Source organism: Leuciscus leuciscus (genome assembly GCF_965113295.1).
Source record: "Leuciscus leuciscus genome assembly, contig: HAP1_SCAFFOLD_643, whole genome shotgun sequence".
Taxonomy (NCBI): domain Eukaryota; kingdom Metazoa; phylum Chordata; class Actinopteri; order Cypriniformes; family Leuciscidae; genus Leuciscus; species Leuciscus leuciscus.
The window spans coordinates 1-21,015 of record NW_028118097.1 but is presented as its reverse complement, the minus strand read 5'-3'; the positions used below and the strand labels follow the sequence as shown (position 1 = coordinate 21,015).

The 21,015-nt window shown below is 41.6% G+C and overlaps 1 protein-coding gene across 1 annotated transcript; it reads left to right on the top strand.

Moving 5' to 3' along the window:
* The first annotated feature begins 16,008 nt into the window (after positions 1-16,008).
* On the top strand, positions 16,009-18,295 carry LOC309491859 (uncharacterized protein). Its single transcript, XM_082190882.1, has 5 exons — positions 16,009-16,466; positions 17,457-17,581; positions 17,688-17,869; positions 17,977-18,007; positions 18,097-18,295. The coding sequence occupies exons 1-5, from the start codon at positions 16,354-16,356 to the stop codon at positions 18,246-18,248; spliced, it is 603 nt and encodes a 200-aa protein (XP_082047008.1). The 5' UTR covers positions 16,009-16,353; the 3' UTR covers positions 18,249-18,295.
* The last annotated feature ends 2,720 nt before the right edge of the window (positions 18,296-21,015 follow it).

The window sequence follows — 21,015 nt, the reverse complement described above, 5'->3', positions numbered from 1 at the left end:
GGGTCTTTTGGGTGGTTGCTAGGTGGTTGCTAGGGTATTTTGGGTGGTTGCTAGGGTATTTTGGGTGGTTGCTAGGGTCTTTTGGGTGGTTGCTAGGCGGTTGCTAGGGTGTTTTGGGTGGTTTCTGGGGTGTTTTAGGTGGTTGCTAGGGTGTCCTGGGTGGTTGCTAGGGTCTTTTGGGTGGTTGCTAGGCGGTTGCTAGGGTGTTCTGGGTGGTTGCTAGGGTGTTTTGGGTGGTTGCTAGGGTATTCTGGGTGGTTGCTAGGCGGTTACTAGGGTCTTTTGGGTGGTTGCTAGGGTCTTTTGGGTGGTTGCTAGGGTCTTTTGGGTGGTTGCTAGGCGGTTGCTAGGGTGTTATGGGTGGTTACTAGGATGTTTTGTGTGGTTGCTATGGTGTTGCTAGGGTATTTTGGGTGGTTGCTAGGGTGTTTTGGGTGGTTGCTAGGGTGTTTTGGGTGGTTGCTATGGTGTTGCTAGGGTATTTTGGGTGGTTGCTAGGGTGTTTTGGGTGGTTGCTAGGGTCTTTTGGGTGGTTGCTAGGCGGTTGTTAGGATATTTTGGGTGGTTGCTAGGGTGTTTTGGGTGGTTGCTAGGGTGTTCTTGGTGGTTGCTAGGCGGTTGCTAGGGTGTTATGGGTGGTTACTAGGATGTTTTGTGTGGTTGCTATGGTGTTGCTAGGGTATTTTGGGTGGTTGCTAGGGTGTTTTGGGTGGTTGCTAGGGTCTTTTGGGTGGTTGCTAGGCGGTTGCTAGGGTGTTTTGGGTGGTTGCTAGGGTCTTTTGGGTGGTTGCTAGGATATTTTGGGTGGTTGCTTGGGTCTTTTGGGTGGTTGCTAGGGTGTTCTGGGTGGTTGCTAGGGTGTTCTGGGTGGTTGCTAGGGTGTTCTGGGTGGTTGCTATGGTATTCAGAGCGGTAGATAGATAGATACACACACACACACACACACACACACACTCAGAGTTTATGAGTTTAGAGTTTATAAGTGTATAAATTGATGAGTTTATAAGTGTACAAGTTTTTGAGTTTAGAGTTTATAAGTTTAAATGAGTTTAGAGTTCAGAGTTTATTAATTTATGAGTTTAAGAGTTCATAAGTCTATGAATTCATGAGTTTATTAGTTAATTAGTTATTAAATTTAAGTTAATTAGTTTATAAGTGTATGAGATTAGAGTTTATTAGTTTAAATGAGTTTCATTGGCTAATATATATAGAATGGCAGTTTGAATTAGTTTTCAAGGGATTTAGATTTAAATTTTTGTCGGTTGGTGAGTTTGAATTTTTTTAGAATGCCCAATGTTAAGTCAATGGGAGTTTTTCCGAGTTTTGATCGTCATTTGTAGGAAAACCGTAAGTCCGATCAGTCTGAAAAGATATAGCATAAAACTTCAGATCAGTTTGAGTGTCTGAGCCGAGTTTGGAGTATGTAGAGTTAAAGCTCTAGGGCGAGTTTGAGTCAACAGTTATTTACAGAAGAATAATAATAACTAGATGCGAAAGTTCGTCGAGACAAACTTTAAGTTGGCTTGAGAAAGTTTGGACCAGAACGTTTTTTGCTAGGCGGTTGCTAGGATTTTATGGGTGGTTGCTATGGTGTTCCTAGGGTATTTTGGGAGGTTGCTAGGGTGTTCTGGGTGGTTGCTAGGTGGTTGCTAGGGTGTCCTGGGTGGTTGCTAGGGTCTTTTGGGTGGTTGCTAGGGTCTTTTGGGTGGTTGCTAGGCGGCTGCTAGGGTGTTCTGGGTGGTTGCTAGGGTTTTTTGGGTGGTTGCTAGGGTATTCTGGGTGGTTGCTAGGCGGTTGCTAGGTTATTTTGGGTGGTTGCTAGGGTCTTCTGGGTGGTTGCTAGGTGGTTGCTAGGGTGTCCTGGGTGGTTGCTAGGGTCTTTTGGGTGGTTGCTAGGCGGTTGCTAGGGTGTTCTGGGTGGTTGCTAGGGTGTTTTGGGTGGTTGCTAGGGTCTTTTGGGTGGTTGCTAGGGTGTTTTGGGTGGTTGCTAGGGTCTTTTGGGTGGTTGCTAGGTGGTTGCTAGGGTCTTTTGGGTGGTTGCTAGGCGGTTGCTAGGGTGTTCTGGGTGGTTGCTAGGGTGTTTTGGGTGGTTGCTAGGGTATTCTGGGTGGTTGCTAGGATATTTTGGGTGGTTGCTAGGGTCTTTTGGGTGGTTGCTAGGCGGTTGCTAGGGTGTTTTGGGTGGTTGCTAGGGTGTTTTGGGTGGTTGCTAGGGTATTCTGGGTGGTTGCTAGGCGGTTGCTAGGGTGTTTTGGGTGGTTTCTAGGGTGTTCTGGGTGGTTGCTAGGCGGTTGCTAGGGTGTTATGGGTGGTTACTAGGATGTTTTGTGTGGTTGCTATGGTGTTGCTAGGGTATTTTGGGTGGTTGCTAGGGTCTTTTGGGTGGTTGCTAGGCGGTTGCTAGGGTGTTTTGGGTGGTTACTAGGATGTTTTGTGTGGTTGCTATGGTGTTGCTAGGGTATTTTGGGTGGTTGCTAGGGTCTTTTGGGTGGTTGCAAGGCGGTTGCTAGGGTGTCTTGGGTGGTCGCTAGGGTGTTTTGGGTGGTTGCTATGGTCTTTTAAGGTGGTTGCTAGGCGGTTGCTAGGGTGTTTTGGGTGGTTGCTAGGGTCTTTTGGGTGGTTGCTAGGATATTTTGGGTGGTTGCTAGGGTGTTCTGGGTGGTTGCTAGGTGGTTGCTAGGGTGTTCTGGGTGGTTGCTATGGTATTCAGAGCAGTAGATAGATACACACACACACACACACACACACTCAGAGTTTGAGTTTAGAGTTTATAAGTGTATAAATTGATGAGTTTATAAGTGTACAAGTTTTTGAGTTTAGAGTTTATAAGTTTAAATGAGTTTAGAGTTCAGAGTTTATTAATTTATGAGTTTAAGAGTTCATAAGTCTATGAATTCATGAGTTTATTAGTTAATTAATTATTAAATTTAAGTTAATTAGTTTATAAGTGTATGAAATTAGAGTTTATTAGTTTAAATGAGTTTCATTGGCTAATATAGAATGGCAGTTTGATTTAGTTTTCAAGGGATTTAGATTTGAATTTTTGTCGGTTGGTGAGTTTGAATTTTTTTAGAATGCCCAATGTTAAGTCAATGGGACTTTTTCCGAGTTTTGATCGTCATTTGTAGGAAAACCGTAAGTCCGATCAGTCTAAAAAGATATAGCATAAAACTTCAGATCAGTTTGAGTGTCTGAGCCGAGTTTGGAGTATGTAGAGTTAAAGCTCTAGGGCGAGTTTGAGTCAATAGTTTCCACAGAAGAATAATAATAATAAGTTTAAATAGGATTTCAATATGTTGGCTTTCTCAAGCCAACTTAATAATAAGTTTAAATAGGATTTCAATATGTTGGCTTTCTCAAGCCAACTTAACTAGATGCGAAAGTTCGTCGAGACAAACTTTAAGTTGGCTTGAGAAAGTTTGGACCAGAAAGTTTTTTGCTAGGCGGTTGCTAGGATGTTATGGGTGGTTGCTATGGTGTTGCTAGGGTATTTTGGGAGGTTGCTAGGGTGTTCTGGGTGGTTGCTAGGTGGTTGCTAGGGTGTCCTGGGTGGTTTCTAGGGTCTTTTGGGTGGTTTCTAGGGTATTTTGGGTGGTTGCTAGGCGGTTGCTAAGGTGTTCTGGGTGGTTGCTAGGGTTTTTTGGGTGGTTGCTAGGGTATTCTGGGTGGTTGCTAGGCGGTTGCTAGGATATTTTGGGTGGTTGCTAGGGTCTTCTGGGTGGTTGCTAGGCGGTTGCTAGGGTGTCCTGGGTGGTTGCTAGGGTCTTTTGGGTGGTTGCTAGGCGGTTGCTAGGGTGTTCAGGGTGGTTGCTAGGGTCTTTTGGGTGGTTGCTAGGTGGTTGCTAGGGTCTTTTGGGTGGTTGCTAGGCGGTTGCTAGGGTGTTCTGGGTGGTTGCTAGGGTGTTTTGGGTGGTTGCTAGGGTATTCTGGGTGGTTGCTAGGATATTTGGGTGGTTGCTAGGGTCTTTTGGGTGGTTGCTAGGGTCTTTTGGGTGGTTGCTAGGCGGTTGCTAGGGTGTTCTGGGTGGTTGCTAGGGTCTTTTGGGTGGTTGCTGGGCGGTTGCTAGGGTGTTTTGGGTGGTTGCTAGGGTCTTTTGGGTGGTTGCTAGGGTGTTTTGGGTGGTTGCTAGGGTATTCTGGGTGGTTGCTAGGCGGTTGCTAGGGTCTTTTGGGTGGTTGCTATGGTGTTCTGGATGGTTGCTAGGGTGTTTTGGGTGGTTGCTAGGGTCTTTTGGGTGGTTGCTAGGCGGTTGCTAGGGTGTTTTGGGTGGTTGCTAGGGTCTTTTGGGTGGTTGCTAGGCGGTTGCTAGGGTCTTTTGGGTGGTTGCTAGGGTGTTTTGGGTGGTTGCTAGGGTATTCTGGGTGGTTGCTAGGCGGTTGCTAGGGTCTTTTGGGTGGTTGCTAGGCGGTTGCTATGGTGTTCTGGGTGGTTGCTAGGGTGTTTTGGGTGGTTGCTAGGGTATTTTGGGTGGTTGCTAGGCGGTTGCTAGGGTCTTTTGGGTGGTTGCTAGGGTGTTCTGGGTGGTTGCTAGGCGGTTGCTAGGGTGTTATGGGTGGTTGCTAGGGTGTTCTGGGTGGTTGCTAGGGTGTTCTGGGTGGTTGCTATGGTATTCAGAGCGGTAGATAGATAGATACACACACACACACACACACACACACACACTCAAACAGACTACCTCGCTCACACACTCACTCAGACACTCAGACACACACACACACACACACACACACACACTCAGAGTTTATGAGTTTAGAGTTTATAAGTGTATAAATTGATGAGTTTATAAGTGTACAAGTTTTTGAGTTTAGAGTTTATAAGTTTAAATGAGTTTAGAGTTCAGAGTTTATTAATTTATGAGTTTAAGAGTTCATAAGTCTATGAATTCATGAGTTTATTAGTTAATTAGTTATTAAATTTAAGTTAATTAGTTTATAAGTGTATGAGATTAGAGTTTATTAGTTTAAATGAGTTTCATTGGCTAATATATATAGAATGGCAGTTTGAATTAGTTTTCAAGGGATTTAGATTTAAATTTTTGTCGGTTGGTGAGTTTGAATTTTTTTAGAATGCCCAATGTTAAGTCAATGGGAGTTTTTCCGAGTTTTGATCGTCATTTGTAGGAAAACCGTAAGTCCGATCAGTCTGAAAAGATATAGCATATAGCTGCAGATCAGTTTGAGTGACTGAGCCGAGTTTGAAGTATGTAGAGTTAAAGCTCTAGGGCGAGTTTGAGTCAACAGTTTTAGTAAGAAGAATAATAATAATAACTAGATGCGAAAGTTCGTCGAGACAAACTTTAAGTTGGCTTGAGAAAGTTTGGAGCAGAACGTTTTTTGCTAGGCGGTTGCTAGGATGTTGCTATGGTGTTGCTAGGCTAGGGTATTTTGGGAGGTTGCTAGGGTGTTCTGGGTGGTTGCTAAGGTATTTTGGGTGGTTGCTAGGCTATTTTGGGTGGTTGCTAGGGTCTTTTGGGTGGTTGCTAGGTGGTTGCTAGGGTATTTTGGGTGGTTGCTATGGTATTCTGGGTGGTTGCTAGGGTCTTTTGGGTGGTTGCTAGGTGGTTGCTAGGGTGTTCTGGGTGGTTGCTAGGGTGTTTTGGGTGGTTGCTAGGGTATTCTGGGTGGTTGCTAGGGTGTTGCTAGGATATTTTGGGTGGTTGCTAGGGTGTTTTGGGTGGTTGCTGGGCGGTTGCTAGGGTATTTTGGGTGGTTGCTAGGGTATTCTGGGTGGTTGCTAGGCTATTTTGGGTGGTTGCTAGGGTCTTTTGGGTGGTTGCTAGGCGGTTGCTAGGGTATTTTGGGTGGTTGCTAGGGTCTTTTGGGTGGTTGCTAGGCGGTTGCTAGGGTTTTCTGGGTGGTTGCTAGGGTGTTTTGGGTGGTTGCTAGGGTATTCTGGGTGGTTGCTAGGCGGTTGCTAGGATATTTTGGGTGGTTGCTAGGGTCTTTTCGGTGGTTGCTAGGCGGTTGCTAGGGTATTTTGGGTGGTTGCTAGGCGGTTGTTAGGGTGTTCTGGGTGGTTGCTAGGGTGTTTTTGGTGGTTGCTAGGGTATTCTGGGTGGTTGCTAGGCGGTTGCTAGGATATTTTGGTTTGTTGCTAGGGTGTTCTGGGTGGTTGCTAGGGTGTTCTGGGTGGTTGCTAGGGTGTTTTTGGGTGGTTGCTAGGGTATTCTGGGTGGTTGCTAGGCGGTTGCTAGGGTCTTTTGGGTGGTTGCTATGGTATTCTGGGTGGTTGCTAGGGTCTTTTGGGTGGTTGCTAGGCGGTTGCTAGGGTGTTCTGGGTGGTTGCTAGGGTGTTTTGGGTGGTTGCTAGGGTATTCTGAGTGGTTGCTAGGCGGTTGCTAGGATATTTTGGGTGGTTGCTAGGGTGTTTTGGGTGGTTGCTAGGGTGTTCTGGGTGGTTGCTAGGCGGTTGCTAGGGTGTTATGGGTGGTTACTAGGATGTTTTGTGTGGTTGCTATGGTGTTGCTAGGGTATTTTGGGTGGTTGCTAGGGTGTTTTGGGTGGTTGCTAGGGTGTTCTGGGTGGTTGCTAGGTGGTTGCTAGGGTGTTATGGGTGGTTACTAGGATGTTTTGTGTGGTTGCTATGGTGTTGCTAGGGTATTTTGGGTGGTTGCTAGGGTCTTTTGGGTGGTTGCTAGGCGGTTGCTAGGGTGTTTTGGGTGGTTGCTAGGGTGTTCTGGGTGGTTGCTAGGATATTTTGGGTGGTTGCTAGGGTCTTTTGGGTGGTTGCTAGGGTGTTCTGGGTGGTTGCTAGGTGGTTGCTAGGGTGTTCTGGGTGGTTGCTATGGTATTCAGAGCGGTAGATAGATACACACACACACACACACACACACTCAGAGTTTATGAGTTTAGAGTTTATAAGTGTATAAATTGATGAGTTTATAAGTGTACAAGTTTTTGAGTTTAGAGTTTATAAGTTTAAATGAGTTTAGAGTTCAGAGTTTATTAATTTATGAGTTTAAGAGTTCATAAGTCTATGAATTCATGAGTTTATTAGTTAATTAGTTATTAAATTTAAGTTAATTAGTTTATAAGTGTATGAGATTAGAGTTTATTAGTTTAAATGAGTTTCATTGGCTAATATATATAGAATGGCAGTTTGAATTAGTCTTCAAGGGATTTAGATTTAAATTTTTGTCGGTTGGTGAGTTTGAATTTTTTTAGAATGCCCAATGTTAAGTCAATGGGAGTTTTTCCGAGTTTTGATCGTCATTTGTAGGAAAACCGTAAGTCCGATCAGTCTGAAAAGATATAGCATATAGCTGCAGATCAGTTTGAGTGTCTGAGCCGAGTTTGAAGTATGTAGAGTTAAAGCTCTAGGGCGAGTTTGAGTCAACAGTTTTAGTAAGAAGAATAATAATAATAAGTTTAAATAGGATTTCAATATGTTGGCTTTCTCAAGCCAACTTAATAATAATAAGTTTAAATAGGATTTCAATATGTTGGCTTTCTCAAGCCAACTTAATAATAATAAGTTTAAATAGGATTTCAATATGTTGGCTTTCTCAAGCCAACTTAATAATAATAATAATAACTAGATGCGAAAGTTCGTCGAGACAAACTTTATGTTGGCTTGAGAAAGTTTGGACCAGAAAGTTTTTTTCTAGGCGGTTGCTAGGATGTTGCTATGGTGTTGCTAGGGTATTTTGGGAGGTTGCTAGGGTGTTCTGGGCGGTTGCTAGGGTATTTTGGGTGGTTGCTAGGGTGTTTTGGGTGGTTGCTAGGCGGTTGCTAGGGTCTTTTGGGTGGTTGCTAGGGTCTTTTGGGTGGTTGCTAGGGTGTTCTGGGTGGTTGCTAGGGTCTTTTGGGTGGTTGCTAGGTGGTTGCTAGGGTATTTTGGGTGGTTGCTAGGGTATTTTGGGTGGTTGCTAGGGTCTTTTGGGTGGTTGCTAGGCGGTTGCTAGGGTGTTTTGGGTGGTTTCTGGGGTGTTTTAGGTGGTTGCTAGGGTGTCCTGGGTGGTTGCTAGGGTCTTTTGGGTGGTTGCTAGGCGGTTGCTAGGGTGTTCTGGGTGGTTGCTAGGGTGTTTTGGGTGGTTGCTAGGGTATTCTGGGTGGTTGCTAGGCGGTTACTAGGGTCTTTTGGGTGGTTGCTAGGGTCTTTTGGGTGGTTGCTAGGGTCTTTTGGGTGGTTGCTAGGCGGTTGCTAGGGTGTTATGGGTGGTTACTAGGATGTTTTGTGTGGTTGCTATGGTGTTGCTAGGGTATTTTGGGTGGTTGCTAGGGTGTTTTGGGTGGTTGCTAGGGTGTTTTGGGTGGTTGCTATGGTGTTGCTAGGGTATTTTGGGTGGTTGCTAGGGTGTTTTGGGTGGTTGCTAGGGTCTTTTGGGTGGTTGCTAGGCGGTTGTTAGGATATTTTGGGTGGTTGCTAGGGTGTTTTGGGTGGTTGCTAGGGTGTTCTTGGTGGTTGCTAGGCGGTTGCTAGGGTGTTATGGGTGGTTACTAGGATGTTTTGTGTGGTTGCTATGGTGTTGCTAGGGTATTTTGGGTGGTTGCTAGGGTGTTTTGGGTGGTTGCTAGGGTCTTTTGGGTGGTTGCTAGGCGGTTGCTAGGGTGTTTTGGGTGGTTGCTAGGGTCTTTTGGGTGGTTGCTAGGATATTTTGGGTGGTTGCTTGGGTCTTTTGGGTGGTTGCTAGGGTGTTCTGGGTGGTTGCTAGGGTGTTCTGGGTGGTTGCTAGGGTGTTCTGGGTGGTTGCTATGGTATTCAGAGCGGTAGATAGATAGATACACACACACACACACACACACACACACTCAGAGTTTATGAGTTTAGAGTTTATAAGTGTATAAATTGATGAGTTTATAAGTGTACAAGTTTTTGAGTTTAGAGTTTATAAGTTTAAATGAGTTTAGAGTTCAGAGTTTATTAATTTATGAGTTTAAGAGTTCATAAGTCTATGAATTCATGAGTTTATTAGTTAATTAGTTATTAAATTTAAGTTAATTAGTTTATAAGTGTATGAGATTAGAGTTTATTAGTTTAAATGAGTTTCATTGGCTAATATATATAGAATGGCAGTTTGAATTAGTTTTCAAGGGATTTAGATTTAAATTTTTGTCGGTTGGTGAGTTTGAATTTTTTTAGAATGCCCAATGTTAAGTCAATGGGAGTTTTTCCGAGTTTTGATCGTCATTTGTAGGAAAACCGTAAGTCCGATCAGTCTGAAAAGATATAGCATAAAACTTCAGATCAGTTTGAGTGTCTGAGCCGAGTTTGGAGTATGTAGAGTTAAAGCTCTAGGGCGAGTTTGAGTCAACAGTTATTTACAGAAGAATAATAATAACTAGATGCGAAAGTTCGTCGAGACAAACTTTAAGTTGGCTTGAGAAAGTTTGGACCAGAACGTTTTTTGCTAGGCGGTTGCTAGGATTTTATGGGTGGTTGCTATGGTGTTCCTAGGGTATTTTGGGAGGTTGCTAGGGTGTTCTGGGTGGTTGCTAGGTGGTTGCTAGGGTGTCCTGGGTGGTTGCTAGGGTCTTTTGGGTGGTTGCTAGGGTCTTTTGGGTGGTTGCTAGGCGGCTGCTAGGGTGTTCTGGGTGGTTGCTAGGGTTTTTTGGGTGGTTGCTAGGGTATTCTGGGTGGTTGCTAGGCGGTTGCTAGGTTATTTTGGGTGGTTGCTAGGGTCTTCTGGGTGGTTGCTAGGTGGTTGCTAGGGTGTCCTGGGTGGTTGCTAGGGTCTTTTGGGTGGTTGCTAGGCGGTTGCTAGGGTGTTCTGGGTGGTTGCTAGGGTGTTTTGGGTGGTTGCTAGGGTCTTTTGGGTGGTTGCTAGGGTGTTTTGGGTGGTTGCTAGGGTCTTTTGGGTGGTTGCTAGGTGGTTGCTAGGGTCTTTTGGGTGGTTGCTAGGCGGTTGCTAGGGTGTTCTGGGTGGTTGCTAGGGTGTTTTGGGTGGTTGCTAGGGTATTCTGGGTGGTTGCTAGGATATTTTGGGTGGTTGCTAGGGTCTTTTGGGTGGTTGCTAGGCGGTTGCTAGGGTGTTCTGGGTGGTTGCTAGGGTCTTTTGGGTGGTTGCTAGGCGGTTGCTAGGGTGTTTTGGGTGGTTGCTAGGGTCTTTTGGGTGGTTGCTAGGCGGTTGCTAGGGTCTTTTGGGTGGTTGCTAGGGTGTTTTGGGTGGTTGCTAGGGTATTCTGGGTGGTTGCTAGGCGGTTGCTAGGGTCTTTTGGGTGGTTGCTAGGCGGTTGCTATGGTGTTCTGGGTGGTTGCTAGGGTGTTTTGGGTGGTTGCTAGGGTCTTTTGGGTGGTTGCTAGGGTCTTTTGGGTGGTTGCTAGGGTGTTCTGGGTGGTTGCTAGGCGGTTGCTAGGGTGTTATGGGTGGTTACTAGGATGTTTTGTGTGGTTGCTATGGTGTTGCTAGGGTATTTTGGGTGGTTGCTAGGGTGTTTTGGGTGGTTGCTAGGGTGTTCTGGGTGGTTGCTAGGCGGTTGCTAGGGTGTTATGGGTGGTTACTAGGATGTTTTGTGTGGTTGCTATGGTGTTGCTAGGGTATTTTGGGTGGTTGCTAGGGTCTTTTGGGTGGTTTCTAGGGTGTTTTGGGTGGTTGCTAGGTGGTTGCTAGGGTGTTCTGGGTGGTTGCTAGGATATTTTGGGTGGTTGCTAGGGTCTTTTGGGTGGTTGCTAGGGTGTTCTGGGTGGTTGCTAGGTGGTTGCTAGGGTGTTCTGGGTGGTTGCTATGGTATTCAGAGCGGTAGATAGATAGATACACACACACACACACACACACACACACACACACACACACACACACACACACACACACTCAAACAGACTACCTCGCTCACACACTCACTCAGACACTCAGACACACACACACACACACACACACACACTCAGAGTTTATGAGTTTAGAGTTTATAAGTGTATAAATTGATGAGTTTATAAGTGTACAAGTTTTTGAGTTTAGAGTTTATAAGTTTAAATGAGTTTAGAGTTCAGAGTTTATTAATTTATGAGTTTAAGAGTTCATAAGTCTATGAATTCATGAGTTTATTAGTTAATTAGTTATTAAATTTAAGTTAATTAGTTTATAAGTGTATGAGATTAGAGTTTATTAGTTTAAATGAGTTTCATTGGCTAATATATATAGAATGGCAGTTTGGTTTAGTTTTCAAGGGATTTAGATTTGAATTTTTGTCGGTTGGTGAGTTTGAATTTTTTTAGAATGCCCAATGTTAAGTCAATGGGAGTTTTTCCGAGTTTTGATCGTCATTTGTAGGAAAACCGTAAGTCCGATCAGTCTGAAAAGATATAGCATATAGCTGCAGATCAGTTTGAGTGTCTGAGCCGAGTTTGAAGTATGTAGAGTTAAAGCTCTAGGGCGAGTTTGAGTCAACAGTTTCCACAGAAGAATAATAATAATATTAATAATAATAAGTTTAAATAGGATTTCAATATGTTGGCTTTCTCAAGCCAACTTAAAGGGTGTTCTGGGTGGTTGCTAGGCGGTTGCTAGGTTGTTTTGGGTGGTTACTAGGATGTTTTGTGTGGTTGCTAGGGTATTCTGGGTGGTTGCTAGGCGGTTGCTAGGGTCTTTTGGGTGGTTGCTAGGGTCTTATGGGTGGTTGCTAGGCGGTTGCTAGGGTGTTCTGGGTCGTTGCTAGGGTGTTTTGGGTGGTTGCTAGGGTATTCTGGGTGGTTGCTATGCGGTTGCTAGGGTCTTTTGGGTGGTTGCTAGGCGGTTGCTAGGGTGTTCTGGGTGGTTGCTAGGGTGTTTTGGGTGGTTGCTAGGGTATTCTGGGTGGTTGCTAGGCGGTTGCTAGGGTCTTTTGGGTGGTTGCTAGGGTCTTTTGGGTGGTTGCTAGGGTGTTCTGGGTTGTTGCTAGGCGGTTGCTAGGGTGTTATGGGTGGTTACTAGGATGTTTTGGGTGGTTGCTAGGGTGTTTTGGGTGGTTGCTAGTGTCTTTTGGGTGGTTGCTAGGGTCTTTTGGGTGGTTGCTAGGCGGTTGCTAGGGTGTTTTGGGTGGTTGCTAGGGTGTTTTGGGTGGTTGCTAGGATATATTGGGTGGTTGCTAGGGTCTTTTGGGTGGTTGCTAGGGTGTTTTGGGTGGTTGCTAGGCGGTTGCTAGGGTATTTTGGGTGGTTGCTAGGGTCTTTTGGGTGGTTGCTAGGTGGTTGCTAGGGTCTTTTGTGTGGTTGCTAGGCGGTTGCTAGGGTGTTCTGGGTGGTTGCTAGGGTGTTTTGGGTGGTTGCTAGGGTATTATGGGTGGTTGCTAGGCGGTTGCTAGGATATTTTGGGTGGTTGCTAGGGTGTTTTGGGTGGTTGCTAGGGTGTTCTGGGTGGTTGCTAGGCGGTTGCTAGGGTGTTATGGGTGGTTACTAGGATGTTTTGTGTGGTTGCTATGGTGTTGCTAGGGTATTTTGGGTGGTTGCTAGGGTGTTTTGGGTGGTTGCTAGGGTGTTTTGGGTGGTTGCTAGGGTATTCTGGGTGGTTGCTAGGCGGTTGCTAGGGTCTTTTGGGTGGTTGCTAGGCGGTTGCTAGGTGGTTGCTAGGGTGTTTTGGGTGGTTGCTAGGTGGTTGCTAGGGTCTTTTGGGTGGTTGCTAGGCGGTTGCTAGGGTGTTTTGGGTGGTTGCTAGGGTGTTTTGGGTGGTTGCTAGGATATTTTGGGTGGTTGCTAGGGTCTTTTGGGTGGTTGCTAGGGTGTTCTGGGTGGTTGCTAGTTGGTTGCTAGGGTGTTCTGGGTGGTTGCTATGGTATTCAGAGCGGTAGATAGATAGATACACACACACACACACACACACACACACACACACTCAGAGTTTATGAGTTTAGAGTTTATAAGTGTATAAATTGATGAGTTTATAAGTGTACAAGTTTTTGAGTTTAGAGTTTATAAGTTTAAATGAGTTTAGAGTTCAGAGTTTATTAATTTATGAGTTTAAGAGTTCATAAGTCTATGAATTCATGAGTTTATTAGTTAATTAGTTATTAAATTTAAGTTAATTAGTTTATAAGTGTCTGAGATTAGAGTTTATTAGTTTAAATGAGTTTCATTGGCTAATATATATAGAATGGCAGTTTGATTTAGTTTTCAAGGGATTTAGATTTGAATTTTTGTCGGTTGGTGAGTTTGAATTTTTTTAGAATGCCCAATGTTAAGTCAATGGGAGTTTTTCCGAGTTTTGATCGTCATTTGTAGGAAAACCGTAAGTCCGATCAGTCTGAAAAGATATAGCAACTAACTTCAGATCAGTTTGAGTGTCTGAGCCGAGTTTGGAGTATGTAGAGTTAAAGCTCTAGGGCGAGTTTGAGTCAACAGTTTCCACAGAAGAATAATAATAATATTAATAATAACTAGATGCGAAAGTTCGTCGAGACAAACTTTAAGTTGGCTTGAGAAAGTTTGGACCGGAACGTTTTTTGCTAGGCGGTTGCTAGGATGTTATGGGTGGTTGCTATGATGTTGCTAGGGTATTTAGGGCGGTTGCTCGGGTGTTCTGGGTGGTTGCTATGGTATTCTGGGTGGTTGCTAGGGTATTCTGGGTGGTTGCTAGGCGGTTGCTAGGATATTTTGGGTGGTTGCTAGGGTCTTTTGGGTGGTTGCTAGGCGGTTGCTAGGGTGTTCTGGGTGGTTGCTAGGGTGTTTTGGGTGGTTGCTAGGGTGTTTTGGGTGGTTGCTAGGGTATTCTGGGTGGTTGCTAGGCGGTTGCTAGGGTCTTTTGGGTGGTTGCTAGGGTATTCTGGGTGGTTGCTAGGCGATTGCTAGGGTCTTTTGGGTGGTTGCTAGGGTCTTTTGGGTGGTTGCTAGGGTATTCTGGGTGGTTGCTAGGATGTTGCTAGGGTCTTTTGGGTGGTTGCTAGGGTCTTTTGGGTGGTTGCTAGGCGGTTGCTAGGGTGTTCTGGGTGGTTGCTAGGGTGTTTTGGGTGGTTGCTAGGGTATTCTGGGTGGTTGCTAGGCGGTTGCTAGGGTCTTTTGGGTGGTTGCTAGGCGGTTGCTAGGGTGTTCTGGGTGGTTGCTAGGGTGTTTTGGGTGGTTGCTAGGGTATTCTGGGTGGTTGCTAGGCGGTTGCTAGGGTCTTTTGGGTGGTTGCTAGGCGGTTGCTAGGGTGTTTTGGGTGGTTGCTAGGGTATTCTGGGTGGTTGCTAGGCGGTTGCTAGGGTCTTTTGGGTGGTTGCTAGGGTGTTTTGGGTGGTTGCTAGGGTATTCTGGGTGGTTGCTAGGGTCTTTTGGGTGGTTGCTAGGCGGTTGCTAGGGTGTTTTGGATGGTTGCTAGGGTATTCTGGGTGGTTGCTAGGGTCTTTTGGGTGGTTGCTAGGCGGTTGCTAGGGTGTTTTGGGTGGTTGCTAGAGTCTTTTGGGTGGTTGCTAGGCGGTTGCTAGGGTCTTTTGGGTGGTTGCTAGGGTGTTTTGGGTGGTTGCTAGGGTATTCTGGGTGGTTGCTAGGCGGTTGCTAGGGTCTTTTGGGTGGTTGCTGGGCGGTTGCTATGGTGTTCTGGGTGGTTGCTAGGGTGTTTTGGGTGGTTGCTAGGGTATTCTGGGTGGTTGCTAGGCGGTTGCTAGGGTGTTTTGGGTGGTTGCTAGGGTGTTTTGGGTGGTTGCTAGGGTTTTCTGGGTGGTTGCTAGGCGGTTGCTAGGGTCTTTTGGGTGGTTGCTAGGGTCTTTTGGGTGGTTGCTAGGGTGTTCTGGGTGGTTGCTAGGCGGTTGCTAGGGTGTTATGGGTGGTTACCAGGATGTTTTGTGTGGTTGCTATGGTGTTGCTAGGGTATTTTGGGTGGTTGCTAGGGTGTTCTGGGTGGTTGCTAGGCGGTTGCTAGGGTGTTATGGGTGGTTACCAGGATGTTTTGTGTGGTTGCTATGGTGTTGCTAGGGTATTTTGGGTGGTTGCTAGGGTCTTTTGGGTGGTTGCTAGGGTGTTCTGGGTGGTTGCTAGGATATTTTGGGTGGTTGCTAGGGTCTTTTGGGTGGTTGCTAGGGTGTTCTGGGTGGTTGCTAGGTGGTTGCTAGGGTGTTCTGGGTGGTTGCTATGGTATTCAGAGCGGTAGATAGATAGATACACACACACTCAGAGTTTATGAGTTTAGAGTTTATAAGTGTATAAATTGATGAGTTTATAAGTGTACAAGTTTTTGAGTTTAGAGTTTATAAGTTTAAATGAGTTTAGAGTTCAGAGTTTATTAATTTATGAGTTTAAGAGTTCATAAGTCTATGAATTCATGAGTTTATTAGTTAATTAGTTATTAAATTTAAGTTAATTAGTTTATAAGTGTATGAGATTAGAGTTTATTAGTTTAAATGAGTTTCATTGGCTAATATATATAGAATGGCAGTTTGATTTAGTTTTCAAGGGATTTAGATTTGAATTTTTGTCGGTTAGTGAGTTTGAATTTTTTTAGAATGCCCAATGTTAAGTCAATGGGAGTTTTTCCGAGTTTTGATCGTCATTTGTAGGAAAACCGTAAGTCCGATCAGTCTGAAAAGATATAGCAACTAACTTCAGATCAGTTTGATTGTCTGAGCCGAGTTTGGAGTATGTAGAGTTAAAGCTCTAGGGCGAGTTTGAGTCAACAGTTTTAGTAAGAAGAATAATAATAATAAGTTTAAATAGGATTTCAATATGTTGGCTTTCTCAAGCCAACTTAATAAGTTTAAATAGGATTTCAATATGTTGGCTTTCTCAAGCCAACTTAATAAGTTTAAATAGGATTTCAATATGTTGGCTTTCTCAAGCCAACATAATAAGTTTAAATAGGATTTCAATATGTTGGCTTTCTCAAGCCAACTTAATAAGTTTAAATAGGATTTCAATATGTTGGCTTTCTCAAGCCAACTTAATAAGTTTAAATAGGATTTCAATATGTTGGCTTTCTCAAGCCAACTTAATAAGTTTAAATAGGATTTCAATATGTTGGCTTTCTCAAGCCAACTTAATAATAAGTTTAAGTACAATATCAGTAAGTTGGCTCTCTCAAGCCAACTTAATTAAACTCGATGAAGTGCTATTGGAAGACATGTTGTCATAGCTTCTTGGCACATAACGGCTACCGCAGTTGCAACACATAAAAATAGTATTATAAAATACTCTATCAAATCTAAAAATTGTAATAAAAAGTCGCTTGTTTAAAGCAAACAGAAATCGCTTGAGAAGTGTAAAACAATAAAACCATAACCTCTAATTTGATATTAAATGCTGAACCGAAAAACAGAGTCATAAAGGAATAAAGTAACTATAATATCGGGAATCATCAGATGCTGAAGACGGAAGGTAATGTAATTTTTTTTATTTTTTTTTAAGTGAATCGAAAGTGCTTTTTACGAACGCCCGCTCGACACGTGACGTCACATCTCCGTGCTGCTGTTTTGGCGTGCTTTATGGAAGTTTGAATCGTTGGAGTCACACACACACACACACACACAAGTGCAGCGATGGAGCGCGTGAACACGAGCAGTGTGAGAGGATTCCTGAGATCTTGTGACGATCTGACTGAGAAGATTCGATGTTTAATACAGAAGAAACTCATCAAGAAGTACTTGAGCAGGTGATAGTATGCGCTTACGATTTATGTGTGGATTAAAGAATAGACATTAGTAGAATAGACAAAATAGGCATTTAATGAAGATATATTTTATATCATTGTAGAATGTATTTCTGACCACCAGACGCTCGCTCTCACTAGCATATGGACACACAATCCCATGCATGCCAAACTATCTAAAATGGTGCCTTCGAAGGGCACTAAAGTTTTTAATCATTATCAACATATTTTTTGATAAAAATAACTATAAAAGAGTTCCAAATGACACTTATTTTTGAGCCCCACAATTTTAAGCGCTCCAAAGTTCTAACTAGAGCAGTGGGCAGAGTTAAAAAGGAACTTTGTTGTTCTTGTCTAGCCTTAATTTACTGAAGGCTATGGATTTTAGGTAAATGTTTATTAAATTAATTCACAATATGTACACATTCATTATTAATCTTATGCCTAATATGATGAAAAAGGCTGTTATTTGTTTCTTCTCCTCTCACATTAAATCACATGTATTATATAGGCCTATTTTAAGTTCAAAATGGTGAAATTAGAAAAAAGTTGATTAGTTTGCCTTGATTATTTTTGTCGTTGTTTAACATTTCTCAAAACTTTTCTGTCAAATATGAAATGTTTAGTTTAGCTACTTGCACCTTATCTCGCACTTTATGACCGTTGTCAGCAGGAACTCGCTCTCAGCGGCTCCTGTGAACATACTATTGTCCTAACATAGACTATTATTGTTATTGTCCTAACATAGACTATTGTTTTAACCTGCTGTGCATCTGTTCACTGTCCATGTGGCTTTGGTTGCCATATTTATGAGCTAATCTGGCCTTTGAAAAAGTGAATGTTTGAACTCTGGTGTATGCTAAATGAAAACAGGTGAACAGGTGTATGAATGTGTCTGCAGGTGTATCTAACCCTAACAACTAATGACCAACTTTATTTTTGCTATTGTACATACATTTTATTCTTCTAATTGTTTGTCTTTGGTTAACACAGCTGGAGAAGAACAACAGGGAGGTTGGAAGACACAGTAGAGGAACTACAGAATAAATATGGAGAGAAAACAGCATTAAAAAGGATCAAGTCCATTGTGAAAAAAATCAGAAAAAAGAATATCAAATGTAGGAAAATATTTATAATTTACTTTGTTAGTAGTCAATATGTTTCTCAATCTTCAATAAGCTTTACATGGTTTTGGTTGTGTATTTAATTGTTAATTTTTAACAGATGGTGCACATTCTGGAAACATGACAAATCAACAGCCTAACAACCTTCCACAACGAGAGCATAATAATAATTCTACATCATTCGGACAGCTTAACTTAACAATTGTCCAGAGGAATGGTGGGTCAATATTTGCTCCAATCATGGTAGACAAGACAATATATGGTGATGTTAACATCAGTGTGGTGAGTGTCTGAAAATTTAAGAAACAGTTGCTTTGTTAAGAAATGATTTGTGTATGTTATATATATATATATATTTATGTATGAGTATTTTTTGTTTTGTTTTTCAGGTGTCTCACTCTACCTCGGTAAACGAACATGGTAAGATCTCTTGTTGTAGAACACTGTGCATTCATAAGCGTGATGCTCCTGTTAATAATATGACTATCCAACTTTGTCCTGATTTTTAGAAATTCTTCAGAATGTAAGGAATGAGAGGACTTTGGAGGGAAGTGCACCACAGTCGGTCTCTCTAAACAAGATCTACACTGAACTGTTTATCATCAATGATGAGACTGACCCCATCAATAGAGAACATGAGATCTGGCAGATCGACACATAATTTAAACACATCAGCTCAGAGACTCATAAACTACAAGGAAATCCTTCAGCCACCAACAGATGAAAATATAATTGTGTGGTGATTTTCCAAATGATACAACTTAGTCTAAGTAAGAGCAATGTAGAGTCCTCGGATGTCTTAAAAACATTGTGACACCATGTTGTATGGACACATTTTTTTGTATAAATAAGATCTAAGACGACTAAGTACAGTTTTTTCAACAATCTAAAGTTTTTGAACAGACGCTGTTTAGTAACAATTATAATTTAGGTCTCCGTTAGACAAAATCATTACATAAGTCTTCTAAGAAGATGAATAGAAGATATGATTTTAATAAAGCTTTAAAGATTTTTTCGAGAAAGAAAGTTAAGAACTTTAAACTTCAAACTAAAACAATCTTTCATTTTTAAAATATCTAATTTAAACTTTTAAGGTTATGCTTTTAAATGAATTTAGTATAAACTCTGGATGTAGTATGCTCTGGAACGCAGACTAGATTTACTGTGACATTATCTCCCTGAGTTTTTCAGTTTTTAAACCATCGAAAGTTTTTGAACAGACATTGTCTCACATTATAACAATTATACTTTAGGGTCACCGTTAAACAAAATCATTACAGTAATCTTCTAAAAGATAAATAGAAGATATGAATGTATTCAAACTTTAAAGAAAGTTAAAAACTTTAAACTTCAAACTAAAACAACCTTTTATTTTTAAAAGATCATATTGAAACTTTTACGATTATGCTTTGAAATAAATTCAGAAAGATCAGCGTGTTTTGGTGTAAGGGATAGAATATGCAGTTACAGTACAAAAATCATTATGGCTATGGAAAGCCATAAAAATGTAAACCCCGCATGGACAAAAAAATGCTGATTGAATCTTTTCATATAAATGAGATTTAAGACGACTAAGTACAGTTTTTGAACAGACATTGTTTAATAACCGTTAAACAAAATCATTACAGTAATCTTCTAAAAGATAAATAGAAGATGCGTATGTATTCAAACTTTAAAGATTTTATTTAAACAGTCTTTTAATTTTAAAAGATATCATTTAAACTTTTAAGATTATACTTTGAAATAAATTCAGAAAGATCAGCGTGTTTAGGTGTACATGATCGAATATGCAGTTACGGTACAAAAATCATCATGGCTATGGAAAGCCATCAAAATTGAAACTCCACACGGACAAAATCTTTTCATATAAATGAGATTTAAGACGACTAAGTACAGTTTTTCAACCATCTAAAGTTTTTGAACAGACATTGTTTAATAACAATTATACCTTAGGTTCAATTTAAACAAAATCATTACAGTAATCTTCTAAAAGATAAATAGAAGATGTGTATGTATTCAACTTTAAATATTTCATTTAAACAATCTTTTATTTTTAAAAGATATAATTTAAACTTTTAAGATTATACTTCTTATAAACTCAGCACCTGATATCCTGATCACTGAATTTGTGTGACTCTCTGAAACACACACACACACACACACACACACACACACACACACACACACACACACCCTTTGGCTGGTGCTTTTTGAAAGCTCCGCAGGTCAAACGCTGGTGTAAAGAGAGGCCAGAGGGCCCTGATTTCTAAACATGTAAGATAATTTTTTATTTTGTGAACCTGTTTCATTTATTGCGTTGTTTCATAAGCTGTATGTTTTTTCTTTAACTCTCTAAACATTTAACTAATTGTTTCATAACATGTAGGCCTATGTTTTTTTCTTCTTCAACTCTATAAACATTTAACTCATTGCAATTTTTTTGTGAATCCATTTTATTTAAACTGGATAGTTGTACATTTATTTAAACTTTTTGTGTGAGGTTTTAGTAAGATCTTTATTTTATATTATTTATTTATAATCATTTATATTCTTTTAAAGAACAGAATGTTTTATGTAAGATGATTTTTTATTCTTTTGTTTATCTAAAACTGAAAGAATTGGTTTCAGTAAGATGCTATTTTATATTATTGTATATTATATTATTTGTGTGAAATATACATTATTTTATAAAATCTCTGTTTCTCACTATCTGTGCTCTGGAATGTGGAGGAGCAGAAGCAGGGGGATGTCAGAATGCGGAGGGCGCGCGCACCACTCAGGCCGGGGCTGTGCTGGAGAGGCGCTTTAGTTATCTAAACATGTGAGATGATTTTTTTTTTTTTTTTTGTGAACCCGTTTCATTTATTGCGTTGTTTCATAAGCTATATGTTTTTTTCTTCAACTCTCTAAACATTTAACTGATTGTTTCATAACCTGTATGTTTTTTTTTGTTGTTTTTTTTTTACTCTATAAACATTTAACTGATTGCAATTGTTTTTATGACTCTTGGTATTTTATTTAAACTTTTGGTGTGAGGTTTTAGTAAGATCTTTATTTTATATTCTTTTAAAAGAACTGAATGGCTTTTCAACGTTTGTGTGAGATAAACTTCCACAGTTTTCCCCTTATCAGTTTCACAGTACAGCCCGGATACGCTCAGGAATATGTAGGGAGGATCGTGTGTGTGTGATACCAACTTCAAAAACACACACTAACTGTCATGTTCAAAAGGCTTCAATAGGCTTCAAACAATTAAAACTAGCTGTCATATAGCCATGACGTATTATTTAATCACAGTGTCTTCAAACGATCAAAAGGCTTCAAAAACACTAACTGTCATGTTCAAAAGGCATCAAACTAGCTGTCAGATACCATGACATATTGTTATAACACTTTCTGTCAATATCAAAAGACTTCAAAAGCCTTCA